This window comes from Myotis brandtii, unplaced genomic scaffold (assembly GCF_000412655.1).
Source record: "Myotis brandtii unplaced genomic scaffold, ASM41265v1 scaffold244, whole genome shotgun sequence".
Taxonomy (NCBI): domain Eukaryota; kingdom Metazoa; phylum Chordata; class Mammalia; order Chiroptera; family Vespertilionidae; genus Myotis; species Myotis brandtii.
The window spans coordinates 1900258-1915906 of record NW_005359225.1 but is presented as its reverse complement, the minus strand read 5'-3'; the positions used below and the strand labels follow the sequence as shown (position 1 = coordinate 1915906).

The 15649-nt window shown below is 37.2% G+C and overlaps 1 protein-coding gene across 9 annotated transcripts in view; it reads left to right on the top strand.

Annotated features, from left to right (window-relative positions):
* UVRAG (UV radiation resistance associated) overlaps positions 1 to 15649 on the top strand; it is a 283373-nt gene that overhangs the window by 14327 nt on the left and 253397 nt on the right. For 2 of the 9 annotated variants that reach the window (XM_014540397.1, XM_014540405.1), the window contains exon 3: positions 9298 to 9415. In XM_014540397.1, coding sequence (XP_014395883.1) covers positions 9298 to 9415 — 118 coding nt within the window. The other 7 variants (XM_014540399.1, XM_014540401.1, XM_014540406.1 and 4 more) reach the window with 7 other exon arrangements.

Here is a 15649-nt window from a genome sequence, read left to right as displayed (position 1 = left end):
AAAAAAAATATATTTTATTGATTTTTTACAGAGAGGAAGGGAGAGGGACAGAAAGTTAGAAACATCGATGAGGGAGAAACATCGATCAGCTGCCTCCTGCACACCCCCCACTGGGGATATGCCCGCAACCAAGGTACATGCCCTTGACCAGAATCGAACCTGAGACCCTTCAGTCCGAAGGCCGACGCTCTATCCACTGAGCAACCCGGTTAGGGCTCCATTGATTTTTAGAGAATGGAAGGGAGCGGAAGAGGAGAGAAAGAGAAAGTGAGAGAAACATCTATGTGAGAGAGACATATTGATTGGTTGCCTCCTGCAAGAGCCTGGACCGAGCCATGATTAAACCTGCAACTCTGGTATGTGCCCTTGACCTGGAATTGAGCCCTTGGCCCTTCAGTGTGGGGACTGACGCTCTAACCACTGAACACACCAGCCAAACCTCTGCAAGTATATTTTCAACATAAGTGCAGAAGTGGAAGTGCTTAGTCAAAGAATATGTGCATTTATAATTTTGGTAGATATTGTGAGATTGACATCTATAGAGGTTTTACCAATTATACTCTTTTCTGAAAGTGCCTGTTTTGCCACTGCCTTGCCTTTGAATATAGTTTTAATTTGCATTTCTCTTATGAGTGAGGTTGAGAATCTTTTCATGTTTAAATGCTATTCGTATTTCCTTTTCTGTGAATTATCTGTTAATTTTCTTTGCCAATTTTTTTTTTCTGCCGGGTTGTTGGACTTTTTAAAAAATTGATTTCTAGGAACTTTTTGTTTTAGTGAAGTCTTTGTTATGTGAATTAAACATTTTTTGTTAGGGTCTTTTTTCCTTTTATATTGCCTAGGATAGTTTGTTTTTTAAGGAGAAGAAACTATTTTTAAATTGATTTTAGAGAGAGAGGAAAGGAGAGGGAAAGAGAAACATCAATGAGAGAGAGAAACATCGATCAGCTGCCTCCTGCATGCCCCTTACTGAGGATCGAACCCACGACCTGGCATGTGCCCTGACTGGGAACAGAACCAGGGACCTCTCGGTGCACAGGATGACACTCAACAAACTGAGCCACACCGGCCAGGGCGCGCAGGATAGTTTTATGCATAATTTAAAAATATTTTGTGTAGTAAAATGTATTCATTTTTTTCTTTTTATAGGTTCGAGTTGTATGTCATTCTTAGAACTTTGAGATTATTATAAAATAATTATGATTTCTTTTGGTACCTTTTATGCTTTATTCACATTTAAATATCTTTAAGTTGTTTGGAATTTGATATAGGATATGTTTCCTACTTATATATGTTTCATTTTTTTTATTTTCTGGTGGCTACTCTATTGTCCTGACATCTTTATTAGGTTTTATTTCCCTAGGGCCATGGTCAGCAAACTGTGACTCGCGAGCCACATGCGGCTTTTTGGCCCCTTGAGTGTGGCTCTTCCTAAGCCTTAGGAGTGCCCTCATTAAGTTAATAACAATGTACCTACCTATATAGTTTAAGTTTAAAAAATTTGGCTCTCAAAAGAAATTTCAATCGTTGTACTGTTGATATTTGGCTCTGTTGACTAATGAGTTTGCTGACCACTGGCCTAGGGGACCTTTGACTCCCTTATCTCTTTTATCAATCTTCCCTTCATCCTCAACCATATCCATTATCTAATTAGCCCCCGTTAAGTCCAGTGGTCGCTGGACTTAATGAATTTATTATCTATTTTTCCATATGAATTTATTATCTATTTTTCTAGGATCCTATATGATCTTACCTTTTTCTGTTCTTATTGATATTACTTTAAACTTTTAAAATGGACATTTCAGTGAATAATGAAATATGTATATTGAAATGTATACAGTCATAGACAATTGGTTCTAGGACCTCCCTCCACCCCTAATACCAAAATTTTCAGATGCTCAAGTCTTGTGCCACCCTCATTACAGCCAGGGGTCAACCTGAGGGAGGGTGGTGAAGGATTAAAGACAGATGAGAATAAAGCTGGGGCTAGGTGGGACGCTGCTCTCTGATGGAGAAACAGTGCCACAGCCTGCAAGCCAAGTCTTTATTTTATAGCCAGATTCCTTCAGGCAAAGTAAGGGCGTGGTCAAGATGTTTACAATGTTCTTGCGGGTTTCAAATCTACTCAATTACATGCACCTGAACTCCATCAAGCTTTGTTTTGGCAGTACTTGCTGCACTTCCCACAGCCCATATCACTCAGCCACGTGGAACCACTGGTTCGGACCATAAGGTCAAGCATACAACCATAGCTTTTGGCTATAACTGTGCTGAGAGGGCTTTGCCCGCCAAGCTGGGACTTGCATGTGGCTTTGCCACAAGAGGACTGTGCCCTCTCATTAGTCTGAGGAGGCTTGAACCTGTCCAAATGCTGTAGCCACCCTACACAAAATCCCTTATAAAAAAATGGTGTAGTATTTGCGTATAACCTATATTTGTATACAGGCTACAGCAGGGATTGCCTACGCATTACTTCATTTGTGTGGATTCAGCATAGTGCTCATTGGTGCATAGCAAACTCAAATTTTGCTTTTTTGGAATTTCTGGGATTTTCTTTTTTAAGAATATTTTCAGTCTGCAGTTATATTATATATATAGAAGGTATATAATGAACTCCCAGGCACCTATTACCCAGCTTCAATAACAGTCACCTCATGGCAGGTCTCCTTTTATCCATATGTCTACCTATTTGTCCTCCTTCCCTCATCCCAATTGTTTTGAAGCAGATTACAGACATAATATTAATTTAGCACAGGGACCACTGACAACTGCCTTCCAATTTTTTTTAAAGATATGTTTTTATTGATTTCAGAGAGAGGAAGGGAGAGAGAGATAGAAACATCAAGCTACCTCCTGCATGCCTCCCACTGGGAATTGAACCCTGACCAGGAATCAAACCATGACCTCCTGGTTCATGGGTCAATGCTTAACCATTGGGCCGCACTGGCCAGGCATATCTTCCAATTTTTATTCTCCAGATCATCCTGTGTAATTCTGTGTCTTTCTTCCTTGGCCTTATATTTCTAAAGTAACAGTGCTCTAATAAATGCTCACTGAAAAGTACACTACTGGATATTTTTTAACCTAAAATTGGCCTTTTTGTGTGCACAAACTCCAGTACTTTCATAAAATTACATATTCTGAAATTAGGGAATACCATGTTTGTATCCTCACAGTTCCTTGCATAGCCTGAGAAGGAAATACCAGCAAGATAAAACAGAAAAGAAAGGGAACAAGAGAGGATGGATGAGAGAGACACGCAGAGGAAGACACCAGATCTGTCAGTATAAGCAACTGCTTCTTAGAGCAACACTCCCCAGAGGAAACATAGAGGGAAAAAGGCAGGTTTGGGTCTTCCACCAAGATTTCAGTGAATAGGATGGAGAAGAAAAACAAACACCTAGAGCCAAAACCTATAACAAAAGTGGAAAGTTCAGAGCTAAATTTTGGAAAAGCCTGTTTTATAAGTTAGTAGTGCTTAGTAAATGACAATTAAATTCTAGAACTGATTTGAACTTTGGTGAGAGCAGAGTTAATGTCAAAAGAAAAGCTTTAGTTCCAAGGTTGTGTAATATGCTTCAGAGAAAGCTGGCAATTAGGGATAAGTTACAAAGTATTTCTGAGAGATTAGAGTTGGTGGGTTGTTGTTTAAATTTGTAACATTCGCTGTTGGCACCATTTGCTTATAGCGGTAGCACCAGGCACTAGCATTAAAGTGTTTTTGTGTTCTTTCAATACTTTTCACAGTGAGTCTTTCAGGTGGTATAAAAGATTAGAAAAAATAGATGATTGATAGTGCTATGACATAGAAGGGGCTTTTGTATTATTATTTTTTTTTTAAAGATTGACCTAATTTATTAAGCTTAAATTCTCAATTCAATAAATAAACATTTTTACCTTGTGTGGAAATGTGGAAAACTAATTTCCTCTCAAGTTTGCTTTTGTTGTCCCTCAGAACAGTATACCAAAGTAGCAGTAATCTGAAAACAGATACCAGTTCATTGGAAACAACCTGGACTTTAAATCTTCCATGCCATGTAGCCCCACCCCAGGCTGAGCAAAAATACCTGACCTGAAATGAGTTGAAAATAGGAAAGGCGGGAGGTGTCTAGAAGTTTGACTACATTTCCAAACCAGATATTACTTTAAAAAATTATCCTATATAATAAAAGCCTAATATGCTAAGTGTCTGGTAGTCCATTCAACCAATCAAAGTGTAATATGCTAATGATATGCTAAGGCTGCTCAACCGTTCACTATGATGTGCACTGACCACCAGGGAGCAGACAGTTGACTGGTCAACCAGTTGCTATGACGTGCACTGACCACCAGGGGGCAGATGCTCTGACTGGTAGGTTAGCTTGCTGCTGGGGTCCGGCTGATGGGGACTGAGCGAGACAGGCTGGACACGCCCTGAAGCCCGCCTGTGATCCCTCCCCTGCTGGCCAACCTCCCGAGTTCCTCCCCAGCCCTGATTGTGCATCAGTGGGGTCTCTCGGCCTGGCCTGTGCCCTCTTGCAATCCAGGGCCCCTCAGGGGATGTTGGAGAGCTGGTTTCCGTCTGATCCCGCAGGCCAGGCCGAGGAACCCCACTGGTACATGAATTCGTGCACCGGGCCTCTAGTCTCATAATATTTGTGATTATCTACATTAGGGTCAGCAAACAGTCACTGTTTTTTATAACAACTGATGAGGTAAGAAAGGTTTTTACATTGTTAAAGGATTGTAAACAAACATAAAAACTAAGAATGTGCAGAGACAGAATGTGCCCTGAAAAGGGGAAGTCTTTACTCTTTGACCTTTTATGAAACAAGTTGGCCAACTCTTGATCTACATCATTCAGGATACAAAGTATATTTCTTTACATGAACATTTAAAATGTCTTGTTCTCTTGTTTTTGTTATGTATTGGCACTTTAAAAAAATGGTTATATAGTTAGTTTTCCTTTGTGTGTACCACAATTTAAGAATGGTTATTTATTTTTTGCTTTTATAGCCAATATCGGAATTAGCATATTTGTGCACATTTTTGTGACTTAGGGAATTGCTTGGTCAAATATTATATGCAATTTAAAGTTTGATAATTATTGCTAAATTGCCCTCCCATCAAATCGGATTCTTTTATATTTCTCCCAACATTGTTTTCCTTACTCATATAGACCTTGACCGAGATAAAATAGTTTGACTCTTTAATCAGATAGGTCTCTTCATTTTCTGTTGCTGAGTAACAAAGAATTTAGTGGCTTAAAACAACATCATTATTTATTTTGCTCACAAATATTCGGGTCAGTTTGGGCTTGGTGGGGACAACTTTTCTGTGCTTTACTTGATGTCATTCATTTCTGAGTGTCAAAGGCTGGGGACTGAAATGGTCATATGTCTGCTTTAGCTGGGATCTCGTCTGGGGCTGAGGAGAGCACCACGGAAATCCTTTCCATCTGGCTGCTTGGCAGCCTCGTAGCAGGGTGACTGAATTCCAAGGAAGAGCATCCTGTAAGAGGCCGAGGTGATTATATGATTTAGCCTCAGAAGCCACCTAGCATCATTTTTACCACCATCACAGGCCTGCCCAAGTTTAAGGGAGATGGAACATAGACCCCCACTTTGTAATGGAGAAGTGGCAACATCACTTGTAAGAGAACATGTGGGATGGGAAGTATTGGTGCAGCCATTTGGAAACTGCAGTCTGCCACAAGGTAGAATGTTTGTTTTGGCGTGCTTATCTATAATTATGATTATACAGTTGACACTTGAACAACATGGGTTTGAACTGTGTGGGTCCACTTATATGTGGATTTTTTGCAATAAATATATTGGAAAAATTTTTGGAGATTTCCTTACTGCTGTGAAGCAGTCATATTGATTATCCTAGGGTACCAGATTGATGCTTCTTCAGTACCAATGCATGAATTGTTATACTTCTAAATAAATATGAATTTCTTTTTCACATTACCTTTTCATTTTTGGATGTTTAGTTTTAGTAATATGTTTAACATCTGCAGTGTTTTATATTTATCATATAAGACAATATTGATGTAGGTATTGACACGATTCATCTAGTAAAAAGACATCATAAACTTATGATATTGATAAATACAGTACAGTGCGGCAAATGTATTTTCTCTTTATGATTTTCTTAATAACATTTTCTTTTCTCTAGCTTACTTTATTGTAAGAATACAGTATAAAATGCTTATTCAAAATATGTGTCAATTGACTGTTTATGTTATCAGTAAGGTTTCCTTCTAGTCATTAGTAGGCTATTATAGTTAAGTTTTTTGGGAGTCAAAAATTATACATGAAATTTCCACTGTGTGGGGGTGGATAGGTGCCCCCTGTTCAAAGGTTAACTGTACATCTTTTCATACGTTTATTGACCACGTCTATTTCTGTGACTTGTCTTTTTATGAGTACCTGAGACCTTGGCTTTTTCTTCACTCTATTACAACATCTAGAGGCACCAGTTTACAATCATACTAATGAGTAATTCATTTTTTAAAAAAACAAAAGCAAATGTTTCAGATCTACAGTGCATGCCACTTAAGTCTTGTTTTAGAAATTATTCTGGAAAGATTTGTTAAAAAATTAAGGAATTTCGAGTCATACTATCCTTTGCCCACTGCCAGCATTTCAGGTAGCAGAGTTGTGCTTTAATTACATCCTTCAGGCCTCCAAATCAAAGGTGAATAAGAGGTTCTAATTTTAGATGCTAGTGAATGTTTTTTTTTTAATTTTCAAGAAAAACAATTTCAAATATAATAATGTTACATGCAATAAACATTAATATTTCAAGAAAAATGATTTAGTGAATGTTTTTAACCTCTATATAGGATATCTTATAGGAAGTGTTTAAAATATGTTAAGTGTTTAAGGTTATGTTAAGTCCAACTTAAAAATTAAATTCTATTCAGCTTTAGATTTGGAGATGAGTGTTACTAGTGCATAACTTCGCTGCCTAAAGCTATTGCTGTAGAATGAAATGCCAAGAGTATTTTATAACTGAAAGCATAGGGCATTTGAGAAAGTTTAGAGATTGTTGGTAAAGAAAGCTGCATGGAATGTTATTTTGAAGAGTAATTCCAAAGACTGTAATTTAATTACAAAGATCCCTTCAGCAATATCTGTGCATTCATTACAGTTCAGTCTCTGTCCAAGCCCTGCATCCTGCTTTGTTAAGGCAGTCAGTCCCGTTGTCCTTGTATTTGTCATAAAATTACTCTCTTGAGTTGAAGGATAGGTCAGTGCTCTGCCCTCTGTAGCAATAAAGTATAAAGACCAGATTATATCTATTAGGTATATATAGATATATATGTTATATACGTGTGTGTGTGTGTGTGTGTGTGTGTGTGTGTATGGAGAGATACATATAACCTCTTTGCTTTCTTCCTGCTTTCCTTCTTTTGAGATACCCCTCTCATTATTTATCATTTACTATTTTATTTCTTTGTTTATGTTTTGTTACTTAGAAATGTTGAGATTAAAAGATGAATAATGATAGTGAGTAATCCTAACCTCATAGGATTGTTATGAGGATTAAATAGGTCACATGTATGAAGTGTTTTGGACAGTACATGGCACATGGTAAGCATTTAATAAGTGCTAACAGTATAGTGATGGTAATGGTCTCTGCCATTAAGTCTTTTCTTCCTAGGTTAATAGGGAAAATGACTGTAAACAACTCCCTGAAGTACAAGGCTGAATGAAAATAAGTGTATAGAAGAGATAGAAGCAAAGTTCTTTTTATTCTAAGAAAGGAGCAATTAATTTCAGCTAGAGCTAAGGAAGAAGGAATCTTGTCTCCTTAACTTTGAAGTGGAAATGGGATCTCTTTAAAGAGAATGGTATTCTAGATCATTTCTAGCAAAAGCATGGAGCTAGGAACATGCATGGAACCGTAAGCTGTCATGTGTGACTGAGGTCTAGTGTGAAGTCAGGATAGGATGTGGAGATGTCGGATTGCACAGGCTTTGAAGACAGTAATGGGAAGTTTGTATTTGGTGCTAGAAGCTTTGGGTAATATTCTCAAGCCTTTCAATAGAGTACAGGATTGCAGTCTTACAGCAAAATAAACGTGATTATTGTGCGTAGGCAATAATTAGTGGGCCTGTCAATTTAAGATCTTGACTGAGAGGGCTAATGGAAATATATAGTAGGAGGAAATCGTTGCTGTAATCCAGGGTGTGAAATGGAAACTGCAGATTGTGGGAAAATGAGTCTTTTAGAATAAGCCCTGGGAACTTTCTGTAAATACATTTGGGACTTTTCATAGGGGGTTAAACAAATTTATTAGACAATAACCTTCTCTCTTAAAGAATCTTAATCTCTGGATTGGGAGAAAGGATTGCATGTAAAGAAAGCACTGTACTTTTCTGGTTGACTGCGCATGTAACTAAAGATGGACTTACCTCAGTAGAATAGGCTGTCTTTTAGCCTGAAGGGAGAGCTTTAAGCATATTTTAAAACTGAGCACTTTGTTTCTATTTTTAAGTCTCCAAAAATAATCATTTGACACAGGGAACCAGCTTTTGGGAACGAATCTCAGATTTCAGCATTGCCAGCATTTTTTTCATTGTGATTTGAGATGATTTGGCTATCCCTTAAGTTATCTTGTATTTTTGTTGATTTGTACTGTTGGTTAAGGAGCTTTTGCCTTTCTAACACACTTGTAACTCCAAATAATTCATGCACCCTCGTTTGAGAAGGAGGCCTGATTAGGAAACAGAGCGTGGGTGGCTGCTGGTTGTGAGAATCTAAGCTCACGACAGTTGAATTATTGGCTGGATGGAGTGACCACGAGTAATTGCGCTTATTTTTTGGTTTTGGCCTCTTTTCTTGGTTGTACAGATAGATGGTCTGAACTAGCAATAGGGTTGTACGTCTGTAATAGCTGCTGATTTTCTGTTGGTTTGAGATGGACTTTGCATGTCTACCAGCACATCCTTCTGAAAGGGGAAAAAAAGCAAATTACTACTTAGTTTATGTTCCAGGAAATACTAAGGCTATTCTGCAGGTAAATAGCACCTATGTAACATTTATGCTTTTCAAAAACATTTCATATTGTCATTTCATGCTCACAAGATGAAAGTGACATTTTTTTAACCTTGTAAATGAATAGGGAAGGGATGCTGAGACATAAATAAGAAACTCTGTTAAGGTTGCTGTCTCAACAAGTAGATGACTGGGACAACTTACTGTCTTTCATTTTTGAATTGTAACTTTCAGAAAATTTTATAAGAGGAAAAAGCTGAGCACCTCTCTCTCTCTCTCTCTCTCTTTTTTTTTTTTGGCTACTTTTTAGCGTCGTCTTAGACACCTTCGGAACATTGCTGCCCGGAACATTGTTAATAGAAATGGCCATCAACTCCTTGATACCTACTTCACACTTCACTTGTGTAATTCTGAAAAGATATATAAAGGTAAGGGAATCTGTGGACTCACTCCCCACAGATCATTACGTCTCATTTTTATTCTTTTGTAACACAAGTGCCTCTTGCTGTTATTGCTTACTGGAAAGCTAAATTGTCATGCTGTGAAAATATGTCCCTGAGCAGTTATATATATTAAAGAAACATGACGTTTAAGTAGTTCTTTCAGATAACTAAGCCTTACATTGATAAGTTTATCATTCCTTTATGAATGTTATTAATATCTTTATTCCAGTAGCTGCCACTTAAAATATATGAGGCCAGTATCCAGTACTAATTTGCTTTTTTAAAAAATGTAATTGCTTTCTTTAATACTATGGTAAAATTGGGTCCTAGTTAATATTTTCTCATATCTGTAATTCCTTGTGAATATGGAGTCATTTTTTTATAAGAATTGTCATGGTTTTTATGAATTAAGTTTTATGTATTGGAGTGTTGATTCTTCCATAAGTGACAGTTCTAAGAGTAGAGCAGATATTTTATTCAAAATCACAAGCGTCTTTTTTTTTTTTACAGAGAAGAAGGGAGAGGGATAGAGAGTTAGAAACATCAATGAGAGAGATCGATCAGCTGCCTCCTGCACGCCCCCCAGTGGGGATGTGCCTGCAACCAAGGTACATGCCCTTGACCGGAATCGAACCCAGGACCCTTGAGTCCGCAGGCCGACACTCTATCCACTGAGCCAAACCGGTTTGGCCACAAGCGTCTTTTAAATACATATTGCGTGAAAAGCACTTTGATATAATCGGTGACCTTATGCCAGGTGGTGTAAGAAGAGAAGCAAGTATAATGACGGGGTATTGGATTAGGATTGAAAATATCGATACTAGTTCTAGCTCAGCTGTTCTCTAGCTGTGTGACTTTGGCAAAAGACTATGGCTTTTTGAACCTAAATTTTCCCATTTGTAAAACGGGAATAAGGAGGTTCTGTGAAGCCGGCAAGACAGATTTTTATGAGGATCAGCTGAGAAGGTGATGACACTTGGTATGATGTGATTAAAGGTCTTATATTAACAAAAGGTGGCATTATTTTATTGAAAGTTACTAAGGATTTATTTTTTAACTTTTTCCTGTGGCAAAGATGAAATATTCAAATGACATTTATCTTTTGGTTTTAATTACTTTTCCAAGCCATTATTAAAGCAGTAGTTGTTTAACAACTTAAAAAATTTTAATACCAGCATATGCTCATTAAAACATTCAATCAGGGATTACATAGAGTAGAACCCTCCAACCCCTATTTTAAATAGCATTAAAATAATTTTTAAGGATGAAAAAGGACTCTGAAATCTGCCATTTTCACATAATTTTATTTCATTCTTATTTTTTATTCTGACCATTGCATGCATATACATATTTTTATCCTCACCTGAGGATAGATTTGTTCTTTATTGACGAGAGAGAGAGAGAGAAAGAAAGAAAGAAAAAGATGGATCATTTGCCTCCCCTATGTGCCCAAGGGGGATGGAATTCACAACCTGGGTATGTGCCCTGACTGGGAATTGAACTTGCGACATTTCAGTGTATAGGACGGCACTCTAACAAACTGAGCCACACTGGCCCGGGCACCATTGAATATTTTAAAAACAATTATAGTAATTTGAATGATTAATGCTAGCTACTGTAACAAATGCCACACATCTCAGTGGCTTAACATAATACATTTCTTAAACTAAGTTCAGTGCAGGTGTTCTTTATCAGGTAGTGTCCTGGCAGATGTCCGATAAGTGGTGCCTCAGGTACCCAGGCTCCTTCTATTTTGGAATGCTGCTGCCACCAACACATGACGTCTGGCATGGCAAGAGAGGGATTTTTTTTGAGGGAAATTTTCTTAATGGAAATGGCCCAGCTTAATTCCATTACATTCTATTGGCCATACATTTGAGTCGTTCTTTTTAGGTGAAAAGGGCCTGGGAAATGTCTTCCTTTGTGTCCAGAGGAAAATAAACAGTTTGGTTGCTATTTGTCCTAAAGGTATAAGCAATTTTGCAGATCTTAAAACATTTGAGCTACTGCTCACTAATTGGTTTTATCATTGGCAATATATGACAATGCCAGAGTATTTTAAATGTTTGATAGATTTCTATACAATTAGTTCTTGGTTATCTTCAGAGAACTTCTGTATCCTTGCTTCAGTGTTACCTCTGATAATAGTAATTAACATAGTATTTAGTGCATTTTAGGTATGTGGTAAATGATAGCAATTGTTATTAGAATTGTAATGTTATTAATAATCATAATAGTAGTTTCTAAAAAGAGAATAGTCACAGGACTGGTTGATGACCATGATGTAAAAACTTGTCTAAGAGATATAAAGAAAGTCATCTTTTTTGTTCTTGTTTTTGGTCTTCTAGCTCAGATTACATTTTGAGCTTAGAAGTGATCATAGACTGTTTCTCTATTTCAATAAAATGATCACTAATACAATTAGGGAATAGCTGGTGACAGACCACAGGGAAGTCCAGTGTTGGTGGTGGTTTTGAGTCTGTCACTAAATGGCATTTCGTTAACTTATACCTAAAATGAGAGGATTGATGATTTCTGGGACTTTCTTCTGCTCCAAAATGTCATGGATGAATGAAGTCTATTCCTGGTGGTTTTGTTGGGCCCATAACTTACCTATAACAGGAGGAGCCAGGAAGCTCTTTCCTTACTAAACCTAGTTATACCACCTTGTCTTATTGGACCTGTGATGACAAATTCAGGTCCAGTTATTCATTTCATGAATATTATGTGGCCCTTTGTGTAGGACAGTGATGGCGAACCTTTTGAGCTCGGCGTGCCAGCATTTTGAAAAACCCTAACTTAACTCTGGTGCCGTGTTACATATAGAAATTTTTTGCTATTTGCAACCATAGTAAAACAAAGATTTATATTTTTGAAATTTATTTTATATATTTAAATGCCATTTAACAAAAAAAAAAATCAACCAAAAAAATGAGTTCGTGTGTCATAGGTTCGCCATCACTGGTGTAGGATGACCATGATAGAAAGCCAGTTGGCTCTTCACACAAAACCATCTGTACCACTTGTTTAGTGGCATCGTTAATTTTAAAAGAAAGTGTTTTTATTGGAAGAATATTTGAAATGCTGATTTCTAAGTTATTCTTTTATTTCAGCTGAATTCACAGCAGATCCTAAGAAGTTATATATGAGATTAAAAAAAAATTGACATCTTTTAGTCTCTTAGGAGACTGTCTGCCTTTTAGGTAGTTCAAATCAAACACTAGTTATCACATTTCCAGAGAACAAAGCCTTGTGTTATGTATGAGGAGCTAGGTTTTAATCCTGGTTTCCTCAAATTTGGAATACTTATAAAATCAAGGTTGTTCTTAAGCCATAATTATTTTCTCACCGTGAAATGTGAGTGCCTGTCCTCTCCTGGAACATCAACCAGCTATTTTGAATACATCAGAAGACAAACTCTATATAATCCATTTTGGTGATCTCATCCAAGTCTTATAGTTTTAAATATCATTTATCACTAACAACTTGCAAACTTATATTCTTAGCTTGGACCTCCCCTCTGAACTCATACTCTTGTAGTCAGGCGCCTACTCTACATCTCTTTTTGGAGTCTAGTAGGTAACTTAAACTTGATATATTCAAAACCGATTTTCTGATATTCTAGCTCTGAACCACCTCCTGTATTCTTCCTTCTTTCAGAAAATGGCAACTCCATCCTTTCATTTCCTTGGCCAAAAACCTTGAAATCTTCCTGAATTGTCCTTTTTTATATCCCACATCCAATCTTTCAGCAAATACTTTTGGCTCTTAGCTATCAAAATATATCCATAAACCAATCACTGCTTATACCTCCAAACCACTGTCATCTCTTGCCTGAATTATTGAAGTAGACTTTTAGCAGGTTTGCCTGCTCATGTACCCTCTTCATTATGTTCTCACCCAGATCTCATTAAAATGAAAGTGAGATCATGTTATTCCTCTCCTTAAAACCCTTCAGTGCCTTCTCATCTTACTCAGTAAAAGCTAAAATCCTTATTAAGTTTTCCAAAAGGCCTTTCATGATCTGATCCACTGTTACCTCTTGGAACTCATCTCCTTCTACTCTTCTCTGTTCCAGCCACACAGACCTTGCTGTTCCTTGAATATATCAAGTTTATCCAATTTAAAAGCTTCTGTACTTACTCTGTCTTTGTCCTGGGCACACTTTCCTCCTACATCTATATGACGAGCTCCTCCACCTCCTTTAAGGTCTTTATACCAAATGTTTTCTCAGAGAAACTCTCCTGATCACTGACTAATCCCTTTTAAAAATTGTGACTATTCTCTTCCTGTCTTTTGTGCTTTATTTTTCTCCACAATACTTAAGATCATATGACATACTACTTGTTTAATTATTTGGTTAATGTATGTCTCTCTCCACTAGAATGTAAGCTTTATGAGGGCAGAAATTTGTAGGTGAGTAATTTTTAGGTAACTTTTGTTCACTGCAATGTCTCCAGTACTTGGAATGATGCTTGGCACATACTGAGCTCTTAAATATATTTTTTCCATTAATTTTTTGAATAAGTAACGCAGTCCATGGTTTAGAATATATATAAAGTGCAGTTCATATATAGAAAGTGTGTATGTATACATACATACATGCATACACACATGTATGTTTGTGTGTGTATATAGGTTTGTATTAGTCTTCCTTTCACCTGTCCAAGCTCCCTAGTTTTCCACCCCACCCTGACAACCAGTTATTCCTTTCTTGTTTATCTTTCCTGAGATTCTTTATACAAATACAAGTAAAATTAGTACCAAGCTATATATATTTCTGTGCTTAAAATTTTAACTTAATATACCCTAAATATTTTTCCATATTTAAAATGTTTTTTCATGCCCTAAATGTTTTCCCCATATTGGTTCATAGAGAGCTTTCCTTATTTTGCATTGAATAAATTATTTAACTGGCTCCTATTAGTAGGCATTTATAGGTGGTTCCAATCTTTCGCTGTACACGTAGTACTGTATTGAGTAACTTTACAAGCACATTATTTTGTACAGTCCAAGAAGTAAAATTACAAAGAGAGGGTGTACGCGGCAGTTATGGTAGCTGTTAGAAAAGTGTCCTTGCCTACTTCCACTTGCTCTGTCCTTTTTCCCAGAGCCTCACCAACAGCCTCTACAATCAAACTTCTGAATTTTTGCCAATCTGATAAAATAGTTTTATAATATAGTTTAAGTTTGTATTTTTCTATTCTGAGTGAGATTGAGGCACTAAAAAAGCATTTGTTGAGTGAGTGGAATGCTACATAACAGCCAAAACATGCCATTGGAAGCGTGTTTAAAGAACACGCCTTGGCATGGATAGAGGAATGTTTGTATCTGACGGTCCTTTTCATGTAGAAATAAGTCTCAGATAATAATCATTTTGCTCAGATTGAATTAATAAAAATTAATAGAATTGTATTAATAAAAATATAATTTATAATTCACGATTTCTTTTGAGACTCACAACAACCCTGTTATTTTTCTGGTGTCATCCTCCTTTGTAAAGTGAAGAAACTATGGCCCCAAAAGGTTGACTTGTCCAGGGTCAAGCTTATACATGGTAGTTTGGGGACTGGAACTGGTTTTCGACTAAATTTTTAAAAAATTCATTCTCTTTTTTCACCATGCTGCTGATTTTATTGTAATAGAATGTTTTAGATGTAACAGAATGATAGACACTGTAGACCCATGTTTAGCATGTTAGAAATTACTTCAGACTCAGTGATTTCTTTCCAAATTGTGTGGCTCCTTTGTTGGCCTCTCTACATTTAAATTAGAAAGTCCGTTTTGAGGGTCTCATAGAGAAGAAAAATTGTTTAGTTTCATCTACACTAATAAAAGAGAAACATGGTAATTGGCGTACGACCACTACCCTTCCCATTGGCTAATCAGCATATCCTTATGCAAATTAACTGTCAGCCAAGATGGCGGCCGGCAGCCAGGCAGCTGGAAGCGAACATGAGGCTTCCTTGCTTCAGTGACTGCAGACTCCAACGTTCCCCGCCTCACTTGCCGGCCTCTGAGTTGCAACTCTAAGCAACTATGTACTATGTTGCAAATAAGAAGCTAAACAAAACCCTAGAAACCAGCTTTCAGCCTGCCGGGATCTCAGAGCTGAAGTTATACATTGTTTCGATTATAGAATGGCAAACAAACCAGATACAAAGCCTCAGAGCTAGAGCCAGAGCTAAAGCTGGCCCAGAATAAAATAAAAAAAGAGAA